The sequence below is a fragment of the Salvelinus namaycush genome, chromosome 10 (assembly GCF_016432855.1).
Source record: "Salvelinus namaycush isolate Seneca chromosome 10, SaNama_1.0, whole genome shotgun sequence".
Classification (NCBI taxonomy): domain Eukaryota; kingdom Metazoa; phylum Chordata; class Actinopteri; order Salmoniformes; family Salmonidae; genus Salvelinus; species Salvelinus namaycush.
The window spans coordinates 33,129,633-33,152,610 of NC_052316.1; the positions used below are offsets into that span (position 1 = coordinate 33,129,633).

The window sequence follows — 22,978 nt, forward strand, 5'->3', positions numbered from 1 at the left end:
CTCTTTTGCACACCAGTATTTCTACCTGTACATATAAATCACTCCAGTGTGAATTGCTAAATTGTAATTACTTTGCCACTATTTGCCTATTTATTGCCTTACCTCCTTACTTCATTTGCACACACTGTATACCGATCTTTCTATTGTGTTATTGACTGTACGTTTGTTTATCCCATGTGTAACTCTGTGTTGTTGTTTTTGGTCGCACTGCTTTGCTTTATCTTGGCCAGGTCGCAGTTGTAAATGAGAACTTGTTCTCAACTGGCCTACCTGGTTAAATAAAGGTGAAATTTAAAAAATCTGCATACGTGACAAAAAGTTTGATTTGATATCCCCAGCCTAATTGTTACAAAATATCCAAACGGAGATTCAGTGAAAACAAAAATCTGACATTGATTGATCTAGACAAGTCCCCCACTCTTGTCTCAAAGCAGTGTAATGGCGCAGTCCCAATCAAAACGGTGCTGAAATGATCATCTAGGTGACCACATACGACTATTGCTTTAAAATGAGTATAACGGTTGGATATGACTTTGGGAGTTTCAGTACAAACAAGAATTTGACACGCCTTCAATTGCATTAGCCTACTTTATTCCAATATTTTCATCCTTCAGTTAACTATAACTAAGGTGAGTTTTCCACTTTTTCTAGGCCCAATGACTGTTGCCTCACTCCGCAGCGCTGTTCTCAATACCAGTTTAAATAAATATAGCCTACTGTTATGTAGAAATCTTTATTTTCTTCTTTTTTTCCAGGTTCAGGCTCATTTAATTTCTGTGATCTCAGGCCAGGCCAGGCCTGGGCTCAGGCTTCAGGTCACCGGGCTTGGGTTGAACTGGGATTGAATTTTCAGTTCTGATTAGAACGCTAAACTGCATTCGGGTCTTGTGTGCAGTCCGGCATTGTCAATTATGCGTGTGCATTGTGTGAAGCAAATACTCTAGTCTAAAGGCGTCCATGTAACAACCTGTTTAGATGTGCAGTTTTCTTTTTTGCCAATCTGCTGCTGAGCATGTTGTGTATTTTGTGGAATTACATTAGTGCTACATTGGTGGAAAATGTAAACTAATTTCCTGTGTCTTGTCATTTAATTTTTTCGAGAAATATGCAACATTTAGCAAATATGGGACATACCAGAGAGCTAGGGTTGAGGAGGGTTCCTGCATAGTGAGAGTGCAGCTATGTTTACTTCCAAGGCTCAGATGGAAACAGTGGGGGTTATAGAAACATTTCAGCAAGGATTTCATCTAGCACCTATGATGAAAATTCCTTGGTGTGCTTACATTCCATGAAAAGTAAACAAGCTAAGAAAAGGCGAATGGAAAATCAATGTCCTTGGCTGGCCCAACTGACACTGACTTATTTATCACTGTACACAAATAATTGGATGGCTGTACAGTAGAGGTAACAGTTGCAGTTCTATCTCTCAGCCAATTACTTAAATTACAGGAGTTTGTCATCCAGGAAACCCTCATTTGAATAATTTAAAAGACCTCACATGGAAATTGACTGTGGTGGACTAGAAACATTATCTTCAACTAGATATGCTGTCTCGAAAGTGTAAAACGATTAGCAAATAAAACATTTCAGTTCCACCATTGTGTGACTAACGTTAACGTTACTATGACAGTAAAACGTAACTAACGTACAGCAACTGAAATGTGTTTAACGGGGGTTGTTTCTAGTCATTATAAATGAGGCGTGAGTTTGTTAGCTGTCCACATTATAACTAACTTTCTGTTAAAGTTCATTGGATGGCTACAGGATTCAGTAAACATTTTGCATGAAGTTCAACTAGCAATGATTTATGAATTCATAGCTAAACGTTGTGCATATATTCGATGAACAAACAGCTTATGAAAGTTGCTAACGTTAGTTAGATTGCTAGCTTAGCTTGTTGTAATACCCAAACAACTACCTATTTAGCGACATAAAAAGCCTAACTGAAATACAGTGCCCTATATATCAACATACCAAACACATGATTAGCTCCAGGCTATTTCCAAACACTTTAACGTTAGCTAGCTAGCTAGTTAGCCAAAGCAACAGCTCCTTGCTCATAAAAAAAGTCTGAACCGCGCTTACCGTGCCTAGTCGCGTTTTCAATCCTGAGAGATAAACATTAACTGTCCATTGACCAAAGTACAACTGCACAGACTTGCGCAATTGAATTTAAACAAGTTCAATAGCCTAGTTTCGGATTTATTTTTAGGCCGAGTCTGCTAGTTAGCTAGCTGATTCCACCAGGCAACAGCTCCACGTCCAACCAACCCATCGAGCAGACTACGTGTACACAAATCGACAGCCAGCTCGTGCCAACAAAAGGGCAGCTCCAATGTTTACATCCACGGTACAGAGCATGCGTCACGTCAGTCGACCTCAAAAACCCAACTACCGAAAAATAGTACACTACTACTGCCATCTACTGTTTATTTTATTACCATACACTTAGCTATAGTAGTTTAAATAACAAACCTTCAAGTTCCTTGATCAACTCTGACCTCTTTATAAACTCCATCAGCTATAGCTAGGTTTTTGTCAACAGACTTTTGAAAAATGTATCAAGTTCATGTCTATTATTTCTTGTCAGCACACAACAAAATACACTATCAGAGATCATAAACTGGGTGGTTCGAGCCCTGAATGCTGATTGGCTGACAGCTGTGGTATATGAGACCATATACCACGGGTATGACAAAACATTTATTTTTTCTGCTCTAATTACGTTGGTAACCAGTTTATAATAGCAATAAGGCACCTCGGGGGTTTGTGATATATGGCCAATATAAGGGCTAAGGGCTGTATTGGCCACATACAGTGGGGCAAAAAAGTATTTAGTCAGCCACCAATTGTGCAAGTTCTCCCACTTAAAAAGATGAGAGAGGCCTGTAATTTTCATCATAGGTACACTTCAACTATGACAGACAGAATGAGGGAAAAAAATCCAGAAAATCACATTGTAGGATTTTTAATGAATTTATTTGCAAATTATGGTGGAAAATAAGTATTTGGTCACCTACAAACAAGCAAGATTTCTGGCTCTCACAGACCTGTAACTCCTTCTTTAAGAGGCTCCTCTTTCCTCCACTCGTTACCTGTATTAATGGCACCTGTTTGAACGTGTTATCAGTATAAAAGACACCCCTGTCCACAACCTCAAACAGTCACACTCCAAACTCCACTATGGCCAAGACCAAAGAGCTGTCAAAGGACACCAGAAACAAAATTGTAGACCTGCACCAGGCTGGGAAGACTGAATCTGCAATAGGTAAGCAGCTTGGTTTGAGGAAATCAACTGTGGGAGCAATTATTAGGAAATGGAAGACATACAAGACCACTGATAATCTCCCTCGATCTGGGGCCCCACGCAAGATCTCACCCCGTGGGGTCAAAATGATCACAAGAACGGTGAGCAAAAATCCCAGAACCACACGGGGGGACCTAGTGAATGACCTGCAGAGAGCTGGGACCAAAGTAACAAAGCCTACCATCAGTAACACACTACGTCGCCAGGGACTCAAATCCTGCAGTGCCAGACGTGTCCCCCTGCTTAAGCCAGTACATGTCCAGGCCCGTCTGAAGTTTGCTAGAGAGCATTTGGATGATCCAGAAGAAGATTGGGAGAATGTCATATGGTCAGATGAAACCAAAATAGAACTTTTTGGTAAAAACTCAACTCGTCATGTTTTGAGAACAAAGAATGCTGAGTTGCATCCAAAGAACACCATACCTACTGTGAAGCATGGGGGTGGAAACATCATGCTTTGGGGCTGTTTTTCTGCAAAGGGACCAGGACGACTGATCCGTGTAAAGGAAAGAATGAATGGGGCCATGTATCGTGAGATTTTGAGTGAAAACCTCCTTCCATCAGCAAGGGCATTGAAGATGAAACGTGGCTGGGTCTTTCAGCATGACAATGATCCCAAACACACTGCCCGGGCAACGAAGGAGTGGCTTCGTAAGAAGCATTTCAAGGTCCTGGAGTGGCCTAGCCAGTCTCCAGATCTCAACCCCATAGAAAATATTTGGAGGGAGTTGAAAGTCTGTGTTGCCCAGCAACAGCCCCAAAACATCACTGCCCTAGAGGAGATCTGCATGAAGGAATGGGCCAAAATACCAGCAACAGTGTGTGAAAACCTTGTGAAGACTTACAGAAAACGTTTGACCTCTGTCATTGCCAACAAAGGGTATATAACAAAGTATTGAGATAAACTTTTGTTATTGACCAAATACTATTTTCCACCATAATTTGCAAATGAATTCATAAAAAATCCTACAATGTGATTTTCTGTTTTTTTCCCCCTCATTTTGTCTGTCATAGTTGAAGTGTACCTATGATGAAAATTACAGGCCTCTATTTTTAAGTGGGAGAACCTGCACAATTGGTGGCTGACTAAATACTTTTTTGCCCCACTGTACTACACCTCCTTGTGCCTGATTGCTTAAATATAGACCCATTTGATAATTCTGTTTGATACTTTTCATATCATTAAAAAGAATCTAAACAATATCATATATACAATATAAATCAAATCAAATTGTATTTGTCACATGCGCCGAATACAACAGGTGTAGACCTTAAAGTAAAATGCTTACTTACAAGCCCTTAACCAACAATGCAGTTTTAAGAAAATACCTAAAAAATATATTTCAAAAGTAAGAGATAAGAATAACAAATAGTTCAAGAGCAGCAGTAAATAACAATATCGGGGCAATATACAGGGGGTACCGGTACAGAGTCATGTGCTGGGGCACCGGTGTCTAGGTAATTGAGGTAATATGTACATGGTGGTAGAGTTATTAAAGTGACTATGCATAGATACAGGTCCTGGATGGCAGGAAGCTTGGCCCCGGTGATGTACTGGGCCGTACGCACTACCCTCTGTAGTGCCTTGCGGTCGGACACCGAGCAGTTGCCATACCAGGCAGTGATGCAACCAGTCAGGATGCTCTCGATGGTGCAGCTGTAAAACCTTTTGAGGATCTGAAGACCCATGCCAAATCTTTTCAGTCTCCTGAGGGGGAATAGGTTTTGTCGTGCCCTCTTCACGACTGTGTTGGTGTGGTTGGTGATGTTAGTTTGTTGGTGATGTGGACACCAAGGAACTTGAAACTCTCAACCTGCTCCACTACAGCCCCGTCGATGAGAATGGGGGCGTGCTCGGTCCTCCTTTTCCTGTAGTCCACATTCATCTCCTTTGTCTTGATCACATTGAGGGAGAGGTTGTTGTCCATGCACCACACGGTCAGGTCTCTGACCTCCTCCCTATAGGCTGTCTCATCGTTGTCGGTGATCAGGCCTACCACTGTTGTGTCATCAGCAAATTTAATGATGGTGTTGGAGTCGTGCCTGGCCGTGCAGTCATGAGTGAACAGGGAGTACAGGAGGGGGCTGAGCACGCACTCCTGAGGTGCCTCTGTGTTGAGGATCAGCGTGGCGGAAGTGTTGTTACCTACCCTTACCACCTGGGGGGCGGCCCGTCATGAAGTCCAGGAACAAGTTGCAGAGGGAGGTGTTTAGTCCCATGGTCCTTAGTTTAGTGATGAGCTTTGAGGGCACTATGGTGTTGAACGCTGAGCTGTAGTCAATGAATAGCATTCTCACATAGGTGTTCCCTTTGTCGAGGTGAGAAAGGGCAGTGTGGAGTGCGATAGAGATCGCATCATCTATGGGTCTGTTGGTTCGGTATGCAAATTGGAGTGGGTCTAGGCTTTCTGGCGTAATGGTGTTAATGTGAGCCATGACCAGCCTTTCAAAGCATGTCATGGCTACAGACATGAGTGCTACGGGTCGGTAATCATTTAGGCAGGTTACATTAGTGTTCTTGGGCACAGGGGGGACTATGGTGGTCTGCTTGAAGCATGTTGGTAGTATTTCAGACTCAGACAGGGAGAGGATGAAAATGTCAGTGAAAGGGCCTCCCGAGTGCTGCAGTGGTCTAAGGCACAGCATCGCAGAGCTAGCTGTGCCACTAGAGATTCTGGGTTCGAGTCCAGGCTCTGTCACAGCCGGCTGTGACCGGGAGACCCATGGGGCGGCGCACAATTGGCGCCGCCCCCATGGATGTCCTTGTCCCGTGGCGCACTAGCGAATCCTGTGGCGGGCCCGGGCTAGGTGCACACTGATACGATCGCCAGGTGTACAGTGTTTCCTCTGACACATTGGTGCAGCTGGCTTCTGGGTTAAGTGTGCATTGTGTCATGAAGCAGTGCGGCTTGGTTCGGTTTCAGAGGACGCACAGCTCTCAACCTTCGCCTCTCCCGAGTCCATATGGGAGTTGCAGCGATGAGACAAGACTGTAACTACCAATTGGATACCACAAAATTGAGGAGAAAAAGGGCAAAAAAATTAAATAATAAAAAATAATAAAATAATAAATAAAATGTCAGTGAAGACACCTGCCAGTTGGTCAGCGCATGCTCAGAGTACATGTCCTGGTAATCCGTCTGGCCCTGCGGCCTTGTGAATGTTGACCTGTTTGAAGGTCTTACTCACATCGGCTGCGGAGAGCGTGATCACACAGTCGTCCGGGAACAGCTGGTGCTCTCATGCATGTTTCGGTGTTACTTGCCTCAAAGCGAGCATAGAAGTTATTTAGCTCATCTGGTAGGCTCGTGTCACTGGGCAGCTCTTGGCTGTGCTTCCCTTTGTAGTCTGTAATAGTTTGCAAGCCCTGCCACATCCAACGATCATCGGAGCCAGTGTAGTATGATTCGATCTTAGTCCTGTATTGACACTTTGCCTGTTTGATGGTTCGTCGGAGGGCATAGTGTGATTTCTTATAAACTTCCGGGTTAGAGTCCCGCTCCTTGAAAGCGGCAGCTCTACCCTTTAGCTCAGTGCGAATGTTGCCTGTAATCCATGGCTTCTGGTTGGGGTATGTACGTACAATCACTGTGGGGACGACTTCCTTGATGCACTTATTAATAAAGCCAGTGACTGATGTGGTGTACTCCGCAATGCCATCGGAAGAACCCCAAACATATTCCAGTCTGTGCTAGCAAAGTAGTCCTGTAGTTTAGCATCTGCTTCATCTGACAACTTTTTTATAGACCGAGTCACTGGTGCTTGCTGCTTTAATTTTTGCTTGTAAGCAGGAATCAGGAGGATAGAATTATGGTCAGATTTGCCAAATGGAGGGCGAGGGAGAGCTTTGTACGCTTTGTATCTCTGTGTGTGGAGTAAAGGTGGTCTATAATTTTTTTCCCTCTGGTTGCACATTTAACATGCTGACAGAAATGAGGTAAAACTGATTTAAGTTTCCCTGCATTAAAGTCCCCGGCCACTAGGAGCACCGCCTCTGGATGAGCGTTTTCCTGTTTGCTTATGCTGGTATACAGCTCATTGAGCGAGGTTTTAGTGCCAGCATCAGTCTGTGGTGGTATGTAGACAGCTATGAAAAATACAGATGAAAACTCTCTAGGTAGATAGTGTGGTCTACAGCTAATCATGAGATACTCTACCTCAGGCGAGCAAAACCTTGAGACTTCCTTAGATATCGTGCACCAGCTGTTGTTCACATATATGCATAGGCCCCAGCCCCGTGTCTTACCAGAGGTTGCTGTTCTATCCTGCCGATGGAATGTATAACCCGCCAGCTGTATGTTCTTAAATGTCGTTGTTCATCCAACATATAAACCAGCGTTAATATAATAACACCTTGTGATGTTTATTTTTGCTCTGTAAAAGAATATGTTCCTATTAGCTGTAGTCTACTAAAGTCAAGAGTAACTGCAAAGAACTGGAAGCCAATCACTACAGCACAAACTCACCTGTGGCTCATTGTTGCCTTTGACAGTAGTATCAATTCCACAGGAAGTTCTGGAATGTTGCTGTCTAGAGTGGATTACAGCAAACATGCCACACTCAGAGGGGGTGAAAGAGTAATCTCGGTTAACCCAGAAGTAAAATCGATGCAGAATCTGCCCACGGGAGATTAGTGACAGGGAGACTATTCAATGTCAGACAGAAGATGTTGAAATAAAGGTTCACTATCAGCTGTCCAGCTCAGACTAAAATAAGCACTTTTGCCTTTTTTTAAACAGGTGAGAATGAGGTTAAAGGCAGAGCCGACTATCGTGATCCACATAAGAACAAAAGGTCATCAAACAAACTTTTCTGGTTTAACATGGAAATTCCAGTGCTTACAAACATATCATATTTCTTATATCAGCCACACCCTCGTCTGTCCTAAAAAAAACACTGACGTAAGTGTTATGAGAATTTCGTTATCAATGTTCATAAACTTCAATTAATCTACTCAGTCCGTAACCCAAAGTTTGTAAGGTTCTGGTTTAAATGAAACAGACAGATTTCCCAGCTTACAATAGTCAAAACGTTTATTCACGAGAGCACTCCGAAGTCCATTATACAAAAACATCCCTTTTATACCTTGCTCCTTACTTACGCACATACTTTCACACAAACAGTAGATATCCTACGCACATACATACACACGAACAGTAGGTGAGTTGTATCCTTCTCCAGAGTTCTCACCCCTGTGTATCACTACCCAGCCGACAGTTCCATTCCCCCGAGTATAGAGAAACCTTGAGAAGTACTCCCTGTCCTATCATAAGTTTCTCAGAGTTCTAGCCAGGTCGAGTCAAACACAGTTTAATTGTTTTTCGGTATTTTCTTAGGCACACACATACAAGTTCAAATCTTAAGCTACGCCTTGCTCAGACAGTCTGTGTTTTTCCACTACACAGATACATTGTTTAATCTGCAACATGTTTCATAATTTTCTGCAAGCCTAACAGTTTCTCCCCTCCATGGGTGGAAACAGAATGTCCTGTAGGGAACACAGTAGTACAACTCGTCTGTTGATAGATCCTCTGATCATTTGTTTCCCACTTGCACCCTGCTTACATACTAAAAAGGAACAAAAGGTCCTTGTTCTAATTCGGACTAAAACTACACACATCATCAGATAAGAGTTTTATGATTCTAATAAATTTCATATGGTCTCAGGGTGGAATATTTATAGTCATTATAACGGCCACACGTGGTCCCGTGTGGCTCAGTTGGTAGAGCATGGCGCTTGCAACGCCAGGGTTGTGGGTTCAATTCCCACGGGGGGACCAGGGTTCAATTCCCACGGGGGGACCAGGATGAATATGTATGAACTTTCCAATTTGTAAGTCGCTCTGGATAAGTGCGTCTGCTAAATGACTTAAATGTAAATGTAAATTATCTTAACATTACCTTAAACATATAAATCATATGAATTTCTATCATATCAGTAAGACTCTTGCTTACACCATACTGTCTACTATGGAATGAAAATCAGACATAATTACAGAGAAACCCTCCCTTTGATGTCCCATGTGTCTTCTGTACAACATCATTTGGGTCTGTTGTTTTAATTATTAACATGTTCCTATAGCAATGTTTATTTTTATTCAGTAGATGTTCAGCATGCCACAGTCACAGTGTGATGTAATTTGTGTTGTAGGACACTTTGCAAATGCCTTCAATAAAAGTACTTTGAGGGTTTATTACAAACCCACAAAGGAAAATCCCTCAGTGATGCACATTTTTTATCATGTACTGTTGTTGGAGACATCTTATCACCCGGTATTGTCATTGTCCACCCTATACAGTAGAGGGCAGTGTAGCATTTGTCTTACTCTAAAGCTACATCCTGCTACACGCTATTTACGCAACATGCGCAATGCAAACTTCCTTTTTCTAATGCAGCGGAGTCAAATCCCCTGTCTTTGACTCCAGGCTCCTGGTTAAGGAGACAGAAAAGACTGAAAATGGTTAGTAAAACGCCAAAATATGTTCATACATACATATATAAGACATCAGATATGTGTTGTGTGCAATCACATGTTTTAGATGTTTTTAAAAGCCAAAGATGAAGATGGATTCCGTCCAGCTACCTCTCACGGGGGTCTATCAAACGTGGCCTAATGGCCGCCTGAATCAATTCATGCTTCCTGTAGCTCTAGGGATCTTCCTAGCGATTTGTTACTTTGTCTGTAATCAAGTCCGGTGATGTGAATCGCTAATAAACATGTTTATAGTGTTGCCAAAGTCAGTAGGATCGAAATTAAAACTAGCCCGAGGCTAGTACTTTTCACACCGGCTGGCTAGTAGAAAATGTGGTCAACTAGTTCGAAATTGTCTTTTCACATATCGCATGGCACAGATTTTGGACCGGGATAGGAAAATGTGGTCAGTGCCCAAAATCCATCCCTGTGCTGTACACCGCAAAGTAGTGCTAACTAACTGCTAGCTAGCCCATCAGCGAAGATGGGCACAGGACTTGGTGAAACAATGTCTGACAGTTTGGCCACATAAAATGCACTTTCAGTGCAGCATGTGTAACGTTAGGTCTACTTTGTGTGTTGACAATTAGCTAGGTAGGTTTACCGACATGCTAATTACGTTACTGTCTTATAGGGTTTTGTGAAAGTGGTGAAAAATAAGTCCTACTTCAAGAGGTACCAGGTCAAATTCAGGAGGAGGCGAGGTAAGGGATTTCTAAATTGTCAAAATTATTTGTTTTAGCACATGTGATTGGAGTTGCAAGTATGCAAATGACATGACTGTCCTGATATTTCCTTTCACACTAAAGACCCTATTCATTCCATTGATCAACCTCCATCTCACTGACTTTGGTATCCTTGTTCTGCATAGAGGGAAAGACTGACTACTTTGCCCGTAAGCGCCTAGTCATCCAAGATAAGAACAAGTACAACACACCCAAATACAGGATGATTGTCCGCTTCTCCAACCGGGATATTGTCTGCCAGGTAAGATGGGGAAAATGCTGGAATTACCAGAATGGACCATTTATTTAGCAGAAACTTATCTAAAGCAGCTTACGGTTGACAGTAACACATTCATCAGTAACACACAATTGACAGTTACACATGTGGCCCATGTTATAGTCAAACCCACAACTCTGTTGCCACCTGAGCACCATGGTCTAGTCCAGTTTAATCTACTGAGAGAAATGTGGAACTGCATTCTCAGCTCAATTCAACTAGATTGACCCCATCATTCTCACATGTCACATGACGCTTTGAGATAATCTGAGATGTCCCACGACACTCGCGCTTATGCTTTAAATGTTGTAGACTATATTGTTATTATTTCTTGTGTTATGTGATTTGCACCAGATTGCCTATGCCAAGATAGAGGGGGACATGATCGTGTGCGCTGCCTACTCCCACGAGCTGCCCAAGTACGGGATCGCCGTGGGTCTGACTAACTACGCAGCAGCCTACTGCACTGGTCTGCTGCTGGCCCGCAGGGTAAGATCAGCTCTCATACACAACCTGCTCTGACCTGATGGCTCCCTCCATAGTTTTGTTCAGTTTGCAGCACTATTAGTTAATGCGTATTCTATGTTTCTACCCTGTTAATGAAAGCTGTCTTTTATCAACATTGCTCGTGCCATTTCCTTTCCTCAAACCTTGTTTAATCTTTTACACCTTGAACTAATTTCTAAGATATTGACAACTCTGGATCGCGTTCTGGATTGTTTGTTATAGAGATGCCATGATTCCCTGTAATACATGAGAAGTATGTCTGTTCTGTATCTGAATGGCCAAACAATCCTATTGAACCATGCTTTTCTTTTTGCTCATTGTGAGGAATTGGCAGTTACATGCAAAAGGCTCTACCAACCTGTCAGTTTGACTTGATCCACTTGTTTAGCAACTGACTGTAATATAATATGCCATTTAGCAGACACTTTTATCCAAAGCAACTTAGTCATGCGTGCATACATTTTCTACATTTGGGTGACCCTGGGAATGGAACCCACAATCTTGGCATTGCAAGCACGATGCTCTACCAACTGAGTCATACAGGACCTCTGCTTTAGCCACCTATGGTGTTTCTTTCTTGCTGAGCGAGAACACCCTACCAATGTTGTCAGCTTTGCTTAATACTACAACAGATTTCTCTAATCCTGTTTTTGTCTTCCCCTGCAGCTGCTGAACAAGTTCGGCCTGGACAAGGTGTACGAGGGACAGGTGGAGGTCACTGGAGATGAGTTCAACGTGGAGAGCATCGACAGTCAGCCAGGTGCGTTCACCTGCTACCTGGATGCAGGGCTCGCCAGGACCAGCACTGGCAACAAGGTTTTCGGAGCTCTGAAGGGGGCTGTGGATGGAGGCCTGTCCATCCCCCACAGGTAATTACACTTTCCATGGCTTAAGAACAAGTTTTTGTAGCCAGGGGCTGTATGTATCAAGTGTCTTGGCGTAATAGTGCTGATTTAGGATCAGCTCCCCCTGTCCACAATCTGATTCATTGTCATCGAAAAGGAAAAACTAATCCTAGATCAGCATTCCTACTCTTGAGGCACATGATGCATACATCCCCAGGTCAAGATTTGTTTGTATATGTCCCACAGATCTGGGACTAAGCTAGTACTTCTGATGTTGCCAGGATCTATGTGTTGCTTGATGATGATACACTTGAGGCTGAGCAAATTGTAGTTGGTCCTTCATTTGCCCAGGTTGATGTAACATGTCCTGTTTCAAGACGGGGCTGAGAGCAATGTGAATCAGTAGTTAAGCAGCCAAATGTTCTGTTCTTGGTGTTCTGCAATCAATCATTTCAAATGGCCTTAGTGAAATTATTGGTCTTAGTGCACTGCCTATAATCCTAAGTCAATATGACTGGGTCAGTAGTGCCTTTCGGGTTGACATTGTCTTGTCCCCTCTTCCCCTTCCTTTCCCCCCCAGCACTAAGCGCTTCCCTGGATATGATGCGGAGAGCAAAGAGTTCAATGCAGAGGTCCACCGCAAGCACATCATGGGCCTCAATGTGTCCGAGTACATGAGCTATCTGATGGAGGAGGATGAGGACGCATACAAGAAGCAGTTCTCTCGCTTCATCAAGAATGGCGTTGCCCCTGACACGGAAAGTTCAAAGTTCACCCTGAACCCATTGTGATGTATCGGGAGGTGCCTGCCAATACATGTCTTATTAGTTAAATTAGACCACAGCTGGATGGTTACCTGTTTATCTGCACTATTAGCCACTTGGGATTGTATCACACACCCAGTTCTACCCAGTTTTCACTGAACCAAACTAAACCTGAGCTAGCATGGGTAGCTACTACTTCTCTGTTAAATTCTTAGGCCTTATGCCTGTAAGCATACTGGGGATCATATCAGCTTATGATGCAAATAAATTCTGAAGGGAAAGTTGTGTTGAATCCCAAACCAGTCCCTTCCCCTTGGCCCTGCATTTGTGTTCACGGAGCCCTATTTAAATGTGGAACATGAATTGCGTAATTCAAGTCACCCGTGTGTCCTGAAGTTAATGGTTTCATTTAATTCCCTCGTCACTTAGGAAGTCGCCCTTGGAGGTGTCAGCAACACGTGACACCAGAGTGTCCTCAAAACGTTTTGGTAGGGGTGAGGGCCTGGTTTGGGATTCTGCTTTAACTTACTGTCCATTGCTTCAATCTATTCAATGCGCTCTGATCTACAGGAGGGGATAGGGGTTGATTTGGAATTTTCCGATAAGTCTATGTAGTAACTGCTGCTTGATGATGATAGACATGAGGCTGAGCAAATTGTAGTTGGTCCTTCATTTTCCTAAATTGATGTAATCAACGTTTCAAGACGGGGCTGAGAGCAGCACAGTTAATACATTTGTGTCATATGTACTAGTCTTAAAATACAACTGACAAATGTGACATCCAACTCATTCCTATCAACTGGATGTGTAAAAAGTGTGTAGAGTATAAACTATATACGTACTGAATCAAGTCTGCATCCAGCAGGAGCCTCTGTACCGTTGTGTTAACATGCATTTGGTCTGTGGAATTGACTTTTATTTACCCACTACATGGTACTAATGTTTGCCACACTTGACTCGCAGGTTGAGGAGATGTACAAAAAGGCCCATGCTGGCATTCGTAACAACCCAGTCCACGAAAAGAAGCCCAAGAAAGAAGTCAAGAAGAAGAGGCAAGTTGATGAGCAATTTTGGCTATTTTCTATTGGAATGCAGTACTTACTACTGCATTGTTGGTTTTCATGCTGTTATGACTAAAACCTGATGGTAAACTTGACTAGATTATCATGGTCCGAGTTGGGGTCAATTCCATTTCCGTCTACCTCTTTGTATTTTAACACATTTCAGTTTACTTAATGAATTGTTCCCAACCCTGCCCTTGGCATTGTAGTCATGTTCCCTGACATTGTTAAAATTCATCGTAATGTAATAATTCTGACATGCTTGTCTCTCCCAGGTGGAACCGTGCCAAGCTCTCTCTGGCCCAGAGGAAAGACCGCGTTGCTCAGAAGAAGGCCAGCTTCCTCAGGGCTCAGGAACAGGAGGCTGCCGACAGCTAAACTCTGGTCCTAATGATGTAGGGACAATTCTTTGTTCTAATAAATCTACAGAAAAAGAATATAGCCTCTGTCTGTTATTGGTTTACCCCTCTTATAGAAGCTACTGTTTGAAGTGTTACCCATACTGTGTAAGTGGTTGAGATTGTGTAGAGTTGGACATGGAACTGATTTACTTACTATCCTCTGAAGTGTTAGCTAGTCTCTTGATTCAAACCATCCACCAGGGATATTCAAATATGGACCTCCAATCCAGTTCCACTGCTGATTTTCATTCATTCTCTCTAATCGGGAATTTATTTAGACCTGGGACACCAGGTGGGGGCAATTTAATCTGGTAGAACAAAAAACAGCAGTATGCCGACCTAGCTCGATTTGAATACACCCGCTATAGACAAAGTGTTCAATGCCGATTTTAAATGTTGACAATGGAATAAAATTGGCTTTGTTTGCTAGAAATGTACAATGAGTCTAAACATTACACAAATGAAGGGGGAAATTACCCCTTCCCCTCAATTTGTAGAGCATTTTTACCTGACGGTTTGATTGTCCCTCTATATACTGAAAAATATAAACACGACGTTCAACAATTTCACTGAATTATACATAATCTGTCAATTGAAATGAATTCATTAGTCACTAATTTGGCTTTCACATGACTGCGCAGGGGTGCAGTCATAGGTTAAAAACAAAAGGTCCACCGACTAGGGAGCCAGGCCCAGCCAATCAGTTTTTCCCCACAAAAGGGCTTTATTACAGACAGCAATTCTATCTGGGTGGCTGGTCTCCGATGATCCCACAGGTGAATAAGCCGGATGTGGAGGTCCTGAGGCATGTACTACCAAATTCTCTAAGACCGAGGCAGTTTATGGTAGAGATTAACAGTCAATCCTCTGGCAACAGCTCTGTTGAACATTCCTGCAGTCAGCATGCCAATTGCACGCTTCCTCAACTTGAGACATCTGTGGCGTTGTGTGATCAGTGGCCTTTTGTTCCCAGCACAAGGTGCACCTGTGTAATGATCATGCTGTTTTGTCAGGTGGCTGGATTAACGCTCAAACGGATGTAAACATTTGTACACAAAATTTGAGAAGATTTGAGTATGGAACATTTCTGGGATCTTTTATTTCAGCTCATGAAAAACGGAACTAACACTTTATATTTTTGTTCATTATAGTTCCCTAAAAAGCTTAGAGGAGAGGGTGTTAGGGGGCAGCAGTAGTGTTCATCTGTGTCCTGATTCTCCACCCTTTCCCAAAGTGTGGATTTACAATGGAAGAAATGCAGTTCCAATCAATACTTTAAAATCCAGGGTCTGGATGTACCCATGTTTCCACCTCATTAGGAGTCCTTGGTGTGCGATATCTTTTTCCACAACAAACTCTTCAGGTTGTTCAGTATAAGCGAGTGTTCCATCTCCATCTGTTCTGCCGAGCCCTTCAATGCGATACATGCATACAGTTGTTTCTCCAGCTCCTCCTGAATGTCAGACGGCGCCCCGTTCAGGAGGTAATCCTTCAGTGCGCCGCACGCCTTGGCCAGGTTGGGCTGTGTCACCTCTGGCGTACACCGGTGCTTGGTGAGGTCACAGGAAGTGCGACAGTCAGCACCGTACAGACAGTCCTCTTCCGTGTCGCACCGCCGCTCCCTCATGGCTTTCTGGAAGGTGGCCTCAGGGACAATGTGGTGAGTGTCCATCACCTTCAGGTCGTGGCGGTCGTTGTAACCGAAGCCGTCCGCGCTCATGTCACACATGAGGAAGGAGCCGAAGGTCCCGTGGAAGACATCCTCAACGAGCTCCAGGAGGCCGATGGAGATCTTGGCCTTGCGGGGCCAGGAGGGCGTGAACCACTGGTCCATGCTGCGTCGTACCCCCGCGGGGATCCACAGCTCCACCACCCAGGGCAGGCTGATGCCGTACAGGGGAGCATAGGGCACCTTCTCCATCATGTACAAGTTCAGAGAAAAAGGGAATAAGAGAGATGGGGGGGTATTGAAAGAGGCAGAGGAGAGAGAGCTGTGATGACTTTCATCACACTCATGATTTGAATCAATGTATCATGATTACTGGATAATTTGTGTTGTCTGAAGAAAATAATCCCTGGTTTTTTTCTTCATAAATGAGCATTCCTATTAGTTTACCTTCTCCATCACATACAGGTCCCCACAGAAGCCCAGGAGCCTAGGGGTGTGCTCTCTGTCCTGCAGGACTATTGCTAGCAGAAACTCATTGAGCTGGAGAAGAGCCCACGTGGAGCGGGCCTCCGGCAAGGAGATGAGGCCATCTTTGTTGTAGTCGGCCACGGAGAAAACCAGGCTCACCAGGTCTGGAAGGTTGGCCTGTTCACCCACCTTGGTCTGAAGAGAAATAAGGGGTAAGAGATACCTTCGTAACAGAACTGCATTAATGAACACGCTAGCCACTAAAGTCATAACACACTAATAAAGATGGCAATAAGTTACGTGAATGTGAATACTGTGACAAAATATCAATTAGCATTTATGAAATATTGGTGCACTGATTATAAATGCATAATGTATGGATTATGAATGTGTTATGAAGACCTTCAAATAAGTGTTGCAGACATGAACCTATTAATAAAAGCTGGTAGTCTAATGAATCACACTGGGATGAGATGACAGTATTCTGACCTTGAGGTGGCTGAGGACCATCTCTTTGAACTTCTCCACGGAAGTTCCCTTGGTGGGCTTGTTGAAGGGAGATGCCTCCTTCCTGTGCTCCATCTCTGCTCCCAGGTTATAATGAGGAATTTCTTCCATTTGGCACTTAATCACCCCCTCTAGGTCCCCCCAGCCACCTGAGTACACCTGAGACACACATAGACCCACAACATGCTCGTGTTAATTCTCAGACACAGAAACACTGTAGCTCTAAACACTATGGGTGAATCTCAAAAGTCCTTCCTTGATTCCTCATGTCCTCTCTCCACACCACCTGCCCAATGTCAGAAGGAAGTGAGATGCAGGTGGATTGGAGGAGAAGATCCTTTGATCTTCTCCTCCAATGCTCTCCTTCCCTCTTACATTTTGGAAAGGAAAGACTTTTGAGATTTACCGTAGAACTAGGATCAGAGTCAGCTCTGACCTGGTTGTTCGGCTTGGCAGAGAGACACTTCCCCAGGTACAGCGTGTCTTTTTCACACAGGCTTCTGCATGCCGAGCCGTCGATCACTCCTTTCCTGTACTTGTCACACTTGGATAAATAGACATGGTGTTGGTTTGTATACTGTAACTAACTAATAGACAGACATGGTGTTGGTTTGTATAGTAACTCACAGGATGGTTTCAATACAATATGGAAGCTGACACTGGAATGCTGTATTTGAAGGAATAGTATTTTTTTAACCAGTAGGAGGCTCCATCAATTTACTAATTTCATATAAGGAAATAGAGAACTCACTATGGAATTCTTGCACTCATGTCCACGACACAGCTCTGAGTAGGATGAGTACTCCACATACACCACCCAGCTACCCACAAATACTGCCAGCCACGAGAAGAACAGATACTTCATGTGCAGGTAGGAGAATCGGGCCTGAAATAGAGAGAGCAAGGGAGTGAGGGAGAGAGAGCGTAGATAATGAGATAGAGGGGGAGAGAGAGCTGTGATGACTTTCATTACATAATAATATGATCATGATCAGAATACATAAATGGGCATTCCTATTTGAAGAGTTCAGGTGGAACAGCCTCCTTTATGATACTTGAACAGAACTTGACCCAGATATAGTGAGACTGAAGATGTGTAAACAGCATTTAGTTAAATGTGAGTTTGATTATCCACAGGAGTAAATATCATGGAATGTAGAAAATGTATGATAGGTATGCTAAATATAGCCCCACATTTATGTTGCAATAATGATAAATCATATTACCAAGGAAGCACGAATGTGAAGTTGAGACGCACTGAGCACTACAGGGATTTCCAGTCATTTCCATAAGCAGGCTGGTCTAGTACCAGTAGTGTAGTTATCCAATGAATGAATGGATGAATGAATAGCTCCCTCACTGGGGTGCATAATGAAATATGAAAGTTTAACTGAGATTCAGTATTATAACAATCATGCAGAATAGATGAGGTGAGAGATGAACAGATAACACACTGACATAATTTGCTCTAAAACAGGGTCAGGTTGTGAGATGTGAAGATTCAAAGAAAGAACAAGATTCAAAACGACATTTCCTCAAAAACTAATGTCAATTTAGATTTGAGTGAGTTTCAACAGAATGCATTTGGGGGAAAAAATATTGCATTTTGCTGTGCCAGAAAATCCTACCTTTCTCCATGTTCCTCAGGAACTAACAGCAAACAGAGCCATTTTAAATCTAAATGCCACTCAATGAAATTTGGCCGGATTGCCGTAAATCCCAGACCCCTCATGGCTTGACATTATCTAATCAGACATCTTAAACCTGCTTACTGTGTTAATCTTCTCCAGAAGGGCTGGGTGATCTTGTAAAATGTATAACATGTGAAAGGAGTAATAACTATTGTTATTGAGAGGGAGAGCATGAGAGAGAGAGATGAGAGAGAGAAACAGAGTGTGCTTGGGGACAGGGAGTCGATACAGCCATAGGGCTCTGGTAAAATGAAGTGCACTATATAAGGAATAGAGTGTCATTTGGGACATAGCCAGTGACAGACCAAGGAGGGAGGAGGGGTGAGGCCTTCTGTCTTGTTCCCAGTGTCTGTTGCGCCTGCATCTATGCTTGTTGTAGTCTAGCAACCATCTGTGAGAACAGACCATGTGACTCGTTCTTCCTAGACTGACTTGGCCACTGCAACAGAGAACAATAAATCACTGAACTGAGGTGAGGAGGGTCATATAATGAGGGGGGAGAGCAAGAGACATATCATCTATATATTCTGTACGAGCCAGCATTGAGTCAATCATGTCATTTCATGTGATCCCATATAGTGGCTTGCGAAAGTATTCACCCCCCTTGGCATTTTTCCTATTTTGTTGCCTTAAAACCTGGAATTAAAATAGATTTTGGTGGGGTGTGTATCATTTGATTTACACAACATGCCTACCACTTTGAAGACCACTTTGAAAAAAACTGAAAACTTGAGCGTGCATAACTATTCACCTCCCAAAGTCAATACTTTGTAGAGCCACATTTTTCAGCAATTTCAGCTGCAAGTCTCTTGGGGTATGTCTCTATAAGCTTGACTCATCTAGCCACTAGGATTTTGCCCATTCTTAAAGGCAAAACTGCTCCAGCTCCTCCAGCTCCTCTCATGCTCTCCCAGCACTTCCGGGTTGGAGCGAGTAGTCGCATTCCGCTTCGCTCCACAGGTAGTATTACCATTTCATTTTCATTACAGTACAACGGTTTGATTTGTTTGATCTTAGCTAGCTACATAGCCGTCTTTGTATCAAAGATAATTGTGTAGTTATTGAGGTTCGCTAGCCAGCTATTTTCGTCCTAACGTAACGTAACGTAGTCAACACTGCTAGCTAGCCAGCTAGCCACCGAATAGCAGCACTGTAGAAACGATTGCATTACAACGGAACGACTTGATTAGTGTAGTGTTAGCTAGCTACATAGTTGTCTTTGCTATCTTTGTATCTAAGATAATTGTGTAGTTTTGAGTAATTATCGGTTAGCTAGCCAGCTATTTTCGTCCGCCGCGCTGCCGTTCTCCTACCTAGTCAACACTGCTAGCTAACACTGCTAGCTAGCCAACTTCTACCGAATAGCAGCACTGTAGAAACTTACATTACAACGGAACGACTTGATTAGCGTAGTGTTAGCTAGCTACATAGTTGTCTTTGCTGTCCTTGTATCCAAGATAATTGTGTAGTTTAGAGAAATTTAGAGAAGTTGTCGAGGTTACCTAGCCAGTTAGAGGTTACCTAGCCAGCTACACTTTCAAACAAAGTCAACAACGCAGCCACTGCTAGCCAGCCTACTTCACCAGCCAGCAGTACTATATCATTTTAGTCAATAAGATTATTATTATTTTTTTTATTTTTTTTGCAACGTAAGCTTAACTTTCTGAACATTCGAGACGTGTAGTCCACTTGTCATTCTAATCTCCTTTGCATTAGTGTAGCCTCTTCTGTAGCCTGTCAACTATGTGTCTGTCTATCCCTCTTCTCTCCTCTCTGCACAGACCATACAAACGCTTCACACCGCGTGGCCGCCGCTACTCTAACCTGGTGGTCCCAGCGCGCACGACCCACGTGGAGTTCCAGGTCTCCGGCAGCCTCTGGAACTGCCGATCTGCGGCCAACAAGGCAGAGTTCATCTCAGCCTATGCGTCCCTCCAGTCCCTCGACTTCTTGGCACTGACGGAAACATGGATTACCACTGATAACACTGCTACTCCTACTGCTCTCTCCTCGTCTGCCCACGTGTTCTCGCACACCCCGAGAGCTTCTGGTCAGCGGGGTGGTGGCACTGGGATCCTCATCTCTCCCAAGTGGACATTCTCTCTTTCTCCCCTGACCCATCTGTCTATCGCCTCCTTTGAATTCCATGCTGTCACAGTTACCAGCCCTTTCAAGCTTAACATCCTTATCATTTATCGCCCTCCAGGTTCCCTTGGAGAGTTCATCGATGAGCTTGACGCCCTGATAAGTTCCTTTCCTGAGGATGGCTCACCTCTCACAGTTCTGGGTGACTTTAACCTCCCCACGTCTACCTTTGACTCATTCCTCTCTGCCTCCTTCTTTCCTCTCCTCTTTTGACCTCACCCTCTCACCTTCCCCCCCTACTCACAAGGCAGGCAATACGCTTGACCTCATCTTTACTAGATGCTGTTCTTCCACTAATCTCACTGCAACTCCCCTCCAAGTCTCCGACCACTACCTTGTATCCTTTTCCCTCTCGCTCTCATCCAACACTTCCCACACTGCCCCTACTCGGATGGTATCGCGCCGTCCCAACCTTCGCTCTCTCTCCCCCGCTACTCTCTCCTCTTCCATCCTATCATCTCTTCCCTCTGCTCAAACCTTCTCCAACCTATCTCCTGATTCTGCCTCCTCAACCCTCCTCTCCTCCCTTTCTGCATCCTTTGACTCTCTATGTCCCCTATCCTCCAGGCCGGCTCGGTCCTCCCCTCCTGCTCCGTGGCTCGACGACTCACTGCGAGCTCACAGAACAGGGCTCCGGGCAGCCGAGCGGAAATGGAGGAAAACTCGCCTCCCTGCGGACCTGGCATCCTTTCACTCCCTCCTCTCTACATTCTCCTCTTCTGTCTCTGCTGCTAAAGCCACTTTCTACCACTCTAAATTCCAAGCATCTGCCTCTAACCCTAGGAAGCTCTTTGCCACCTTCTCCTCCCTCCTGAATCCTCCTCCCCCTCCTCCCCCCTCCTCCCTCTCTGCAGATGACTTCGTCAACCATTTTGAAAAAAAGGTCGACGACATCCGATCCTCGTTTGCTAAGTCAAACGACACCGCTGGTTCTGCTCACACTGCCCTACCCTGTGCTTTGACCTCTTTCTCCCCTCTCTCTCCAGATGAAATCTCGCGTCTTGTGACGGCCGGCCGCCCAACAACCTGCCCGCTTGACCCTATCCCCTCCTCTCTTCTCCAGACCATTTCCGGAGACCTTCTCCCTTACCTCACCTCGCTCATCAACTCATCCTTGACCGCTGGCTACGTCCCTTCCGTCTTCAAGAGAGCGAGAGTTGCACCCCTTCTGAAAAAACCTACACTCGATCCCTCCGATGTCAACAACTACAGACCAGTATCCCTTCTTTCTTTTCTCTCCAAAACTCTTGAACGTGCCGTCCTTGGCCAGCTCTCCTGCTATCTCTCTCAGAATGACCTTCTTGATCCAAATCAGTCAGGTTTCAAGACTAGTCATTCAACTGAGACTGCTCTTCTCTGTGTCACGGAGGCGCTCCGCACTGCTAAAGCTAACTCTCTCTCCTCTGCTCTCATCCTTCTAGACCTATCGGCTGCCTCTGATACTGTGAACCATCAGATCCTCCTCTCCACCCTCTCCGAGCTGGGCATCTCCGGCGCGGCCCACGCTTGGATTGCGTCCTACCTGACAGGTCGCTCCTACCAGGTGGCGTGGCGAGAATCTGTCTCCGCACCACGTGCTCTCACCACTGGTGTCCCCCAGGGCTCTGTTCTAGGCCCTCTCCTATTCTCGCTATACACCAAGTCACTTGGCTCTGTCATATCCTCACATGGTCTCTCCTATCATTGCTATGCAGACGACACACAATTAATCTTCTCCTTTCCCCCCTCTGATAACCAGGTGGCGAATCGCATCTCTGCATGTCTGGCAGACATATCAGTGTGGATGACGGATCACCACCTCAAGCTGAACCTCGGCAAGACGGAGCTGCTCTTCCTCCCGGGGAAGGACTGCCCGTTCCATGATCTCGCCATCACGGTTGACAACTCCATTGTGTCCTCCTCCCAGAGTGCTAAGAACCTTGGCGTGATCCTGGACAACACCCTGTCGTTCTCAACTCACATCAAGGCGGTGACCCGTTCCTGTAGGTTCATGCTCTACAACATTCGCAGAGTACGACCCTGCCTCACACAGGAAGCGGCGCAGGTCCTAATCCAGGCACTTGTCATCTCCCGTCTGGATTACTGCAACTCGCTGTTGGCTGGGCTCCCTGCCTGTGCTATTAAACCCCTACAACTCA

General features: G+C 44.4%; 3 protein-coding genes and 1 non-coding gene across 6 annotated transcripts in view; 2 read left to right on the forward strand and 2 right to left on the reverse strand.

Annotated features, from left to right (window-relative positions):
• Positions 1 to 2,270, reverse strand: part of LOC120054962 (ecotropic viral integration site 5 protein homolog) — a 67,045-nt gene extending 64,775 nt beyond the window's left edge. For both annotated transcript variants that reach the window (XM_039002759.1, XM_039002757.1), the window contains exon 1: positions 2,086 to 2,270. The gene's annotated coding sequence lies outside the window, so the exon portion shown is untranslated. The remainder of the gene's footprint in view (positions 1 to 2,085) is intronic.
• Positions 2,271 to 8,790: 6,520 nt separating this feature from the next.
• LOC120054313 (60S ribosomal protein L5-like) lies at positions 8,791 to 14,396 on the forward strand. The gene is made up of 9 exons (XM_039001727.1): positions 8,791 to 8,797; positions 9,641 to 9,768; positions 10,415 to 10,484; positions 10,652 to 10,767; positions 11,137 to 11,271; positions 11,956 to 12,158; positions 12,715 to 12,892; positions 13,862 to 13,950; positions 14,235 to 14,396. The coding sequence occupies exons 1-9, from the start codon at positions 8,791 to 8,793 to the stop codon at positions 14,335 to 14,337; spliced, it is 1,029 nt and encodes a 342-aa protein (XP_038857655.1). The 3' UTR covers positions 14,338 to 14,396.
• On the forward strand, positions 13,522 to 13,619 carry LOC120055217. Its single transcript, XR_005477671.1, has one exon. It is a non-coding gene; the product is annotated as a small nucleolar RNA SNORD21 (small nucleolar RNA).
• Positions 14,397 to 15,675: 1,279 nt separating the features above from the next.
• On the reverse strand, positions 15,676 to 17,890 carry LOC120054539 (divergent protein kinase domain 1A-like). Of its 2 annotated transcripts, XM_039001980.1 has the most exons (5): positions 17,756 to 17,890; positions 17,441 to 17,548; positions 16,987 to 17,163; positions 16,477 to 16,692; positions 15,676 to 16,272 (listed from the first exon to the last, which is right to left on the reverse strand). In XM_039001980.1, exons 1-5 carry the CDS (start codon positions 17,867 to 17,869, stop codon positions 15,676 to 15,678), a joined length of 1,212 nt encoding a protein of 403 aa, XP_038857908.1. In that variant the 5' UTR covers positions 17,870 to 17,890. The 2 variants fall into 2 exon arrangements, with proteins under 2 accessions (XP_038857908.1, XP_038857909.1); XM_039001981.1 differs by lacking the exon at positions 16,987 to 17,163 and having other exon boundaries at positions 17,756 to 17,887.
• Between the last annotated feature and the right edge of the window lie 5,088 nt (positions 17,891 to 22,978).

Coding starts and splice junctions, on each gene's coding strand:
- LOC120054539 (XM_039001980.1), bottom strand. CDS start 17,869: ATGAAGTATCTGTTCTTCTCGTGGCTGGCAGTATTTGTGGGTAGCTGG. Junction 17,164..17,440: donor CTGCCAAGCCGAACAACCAG/GTCAGAGCTGAC, acceptor TGTGTGTCTCAG/GTGTACTCAGGTGGCTGGGG. Junction 16,693..16,986: donor TGGTCCTCAGCCACCTCAAG/GTCAGAATACTG, acceptor ATTTCTCTTCAG/ACCAAGGTGGGTGAACAGGC.
- LOC120054313 (XM_039001727.1), top strand. Junction 9,769..10,414: donor GACAGAAAAGACTGAAAATG/GTTAGTAAAACG, acceptor ACTGTCTTATAG/GGTTTTGTGAAAGTGGTGAA. Junction 10,485..10,651: donor CAAATTCAGGAGGAGGCGAG/GTAAGGGATTTC, acceptor TGTTCTGCATAG/AGGGAAAGACTGACTACTTT.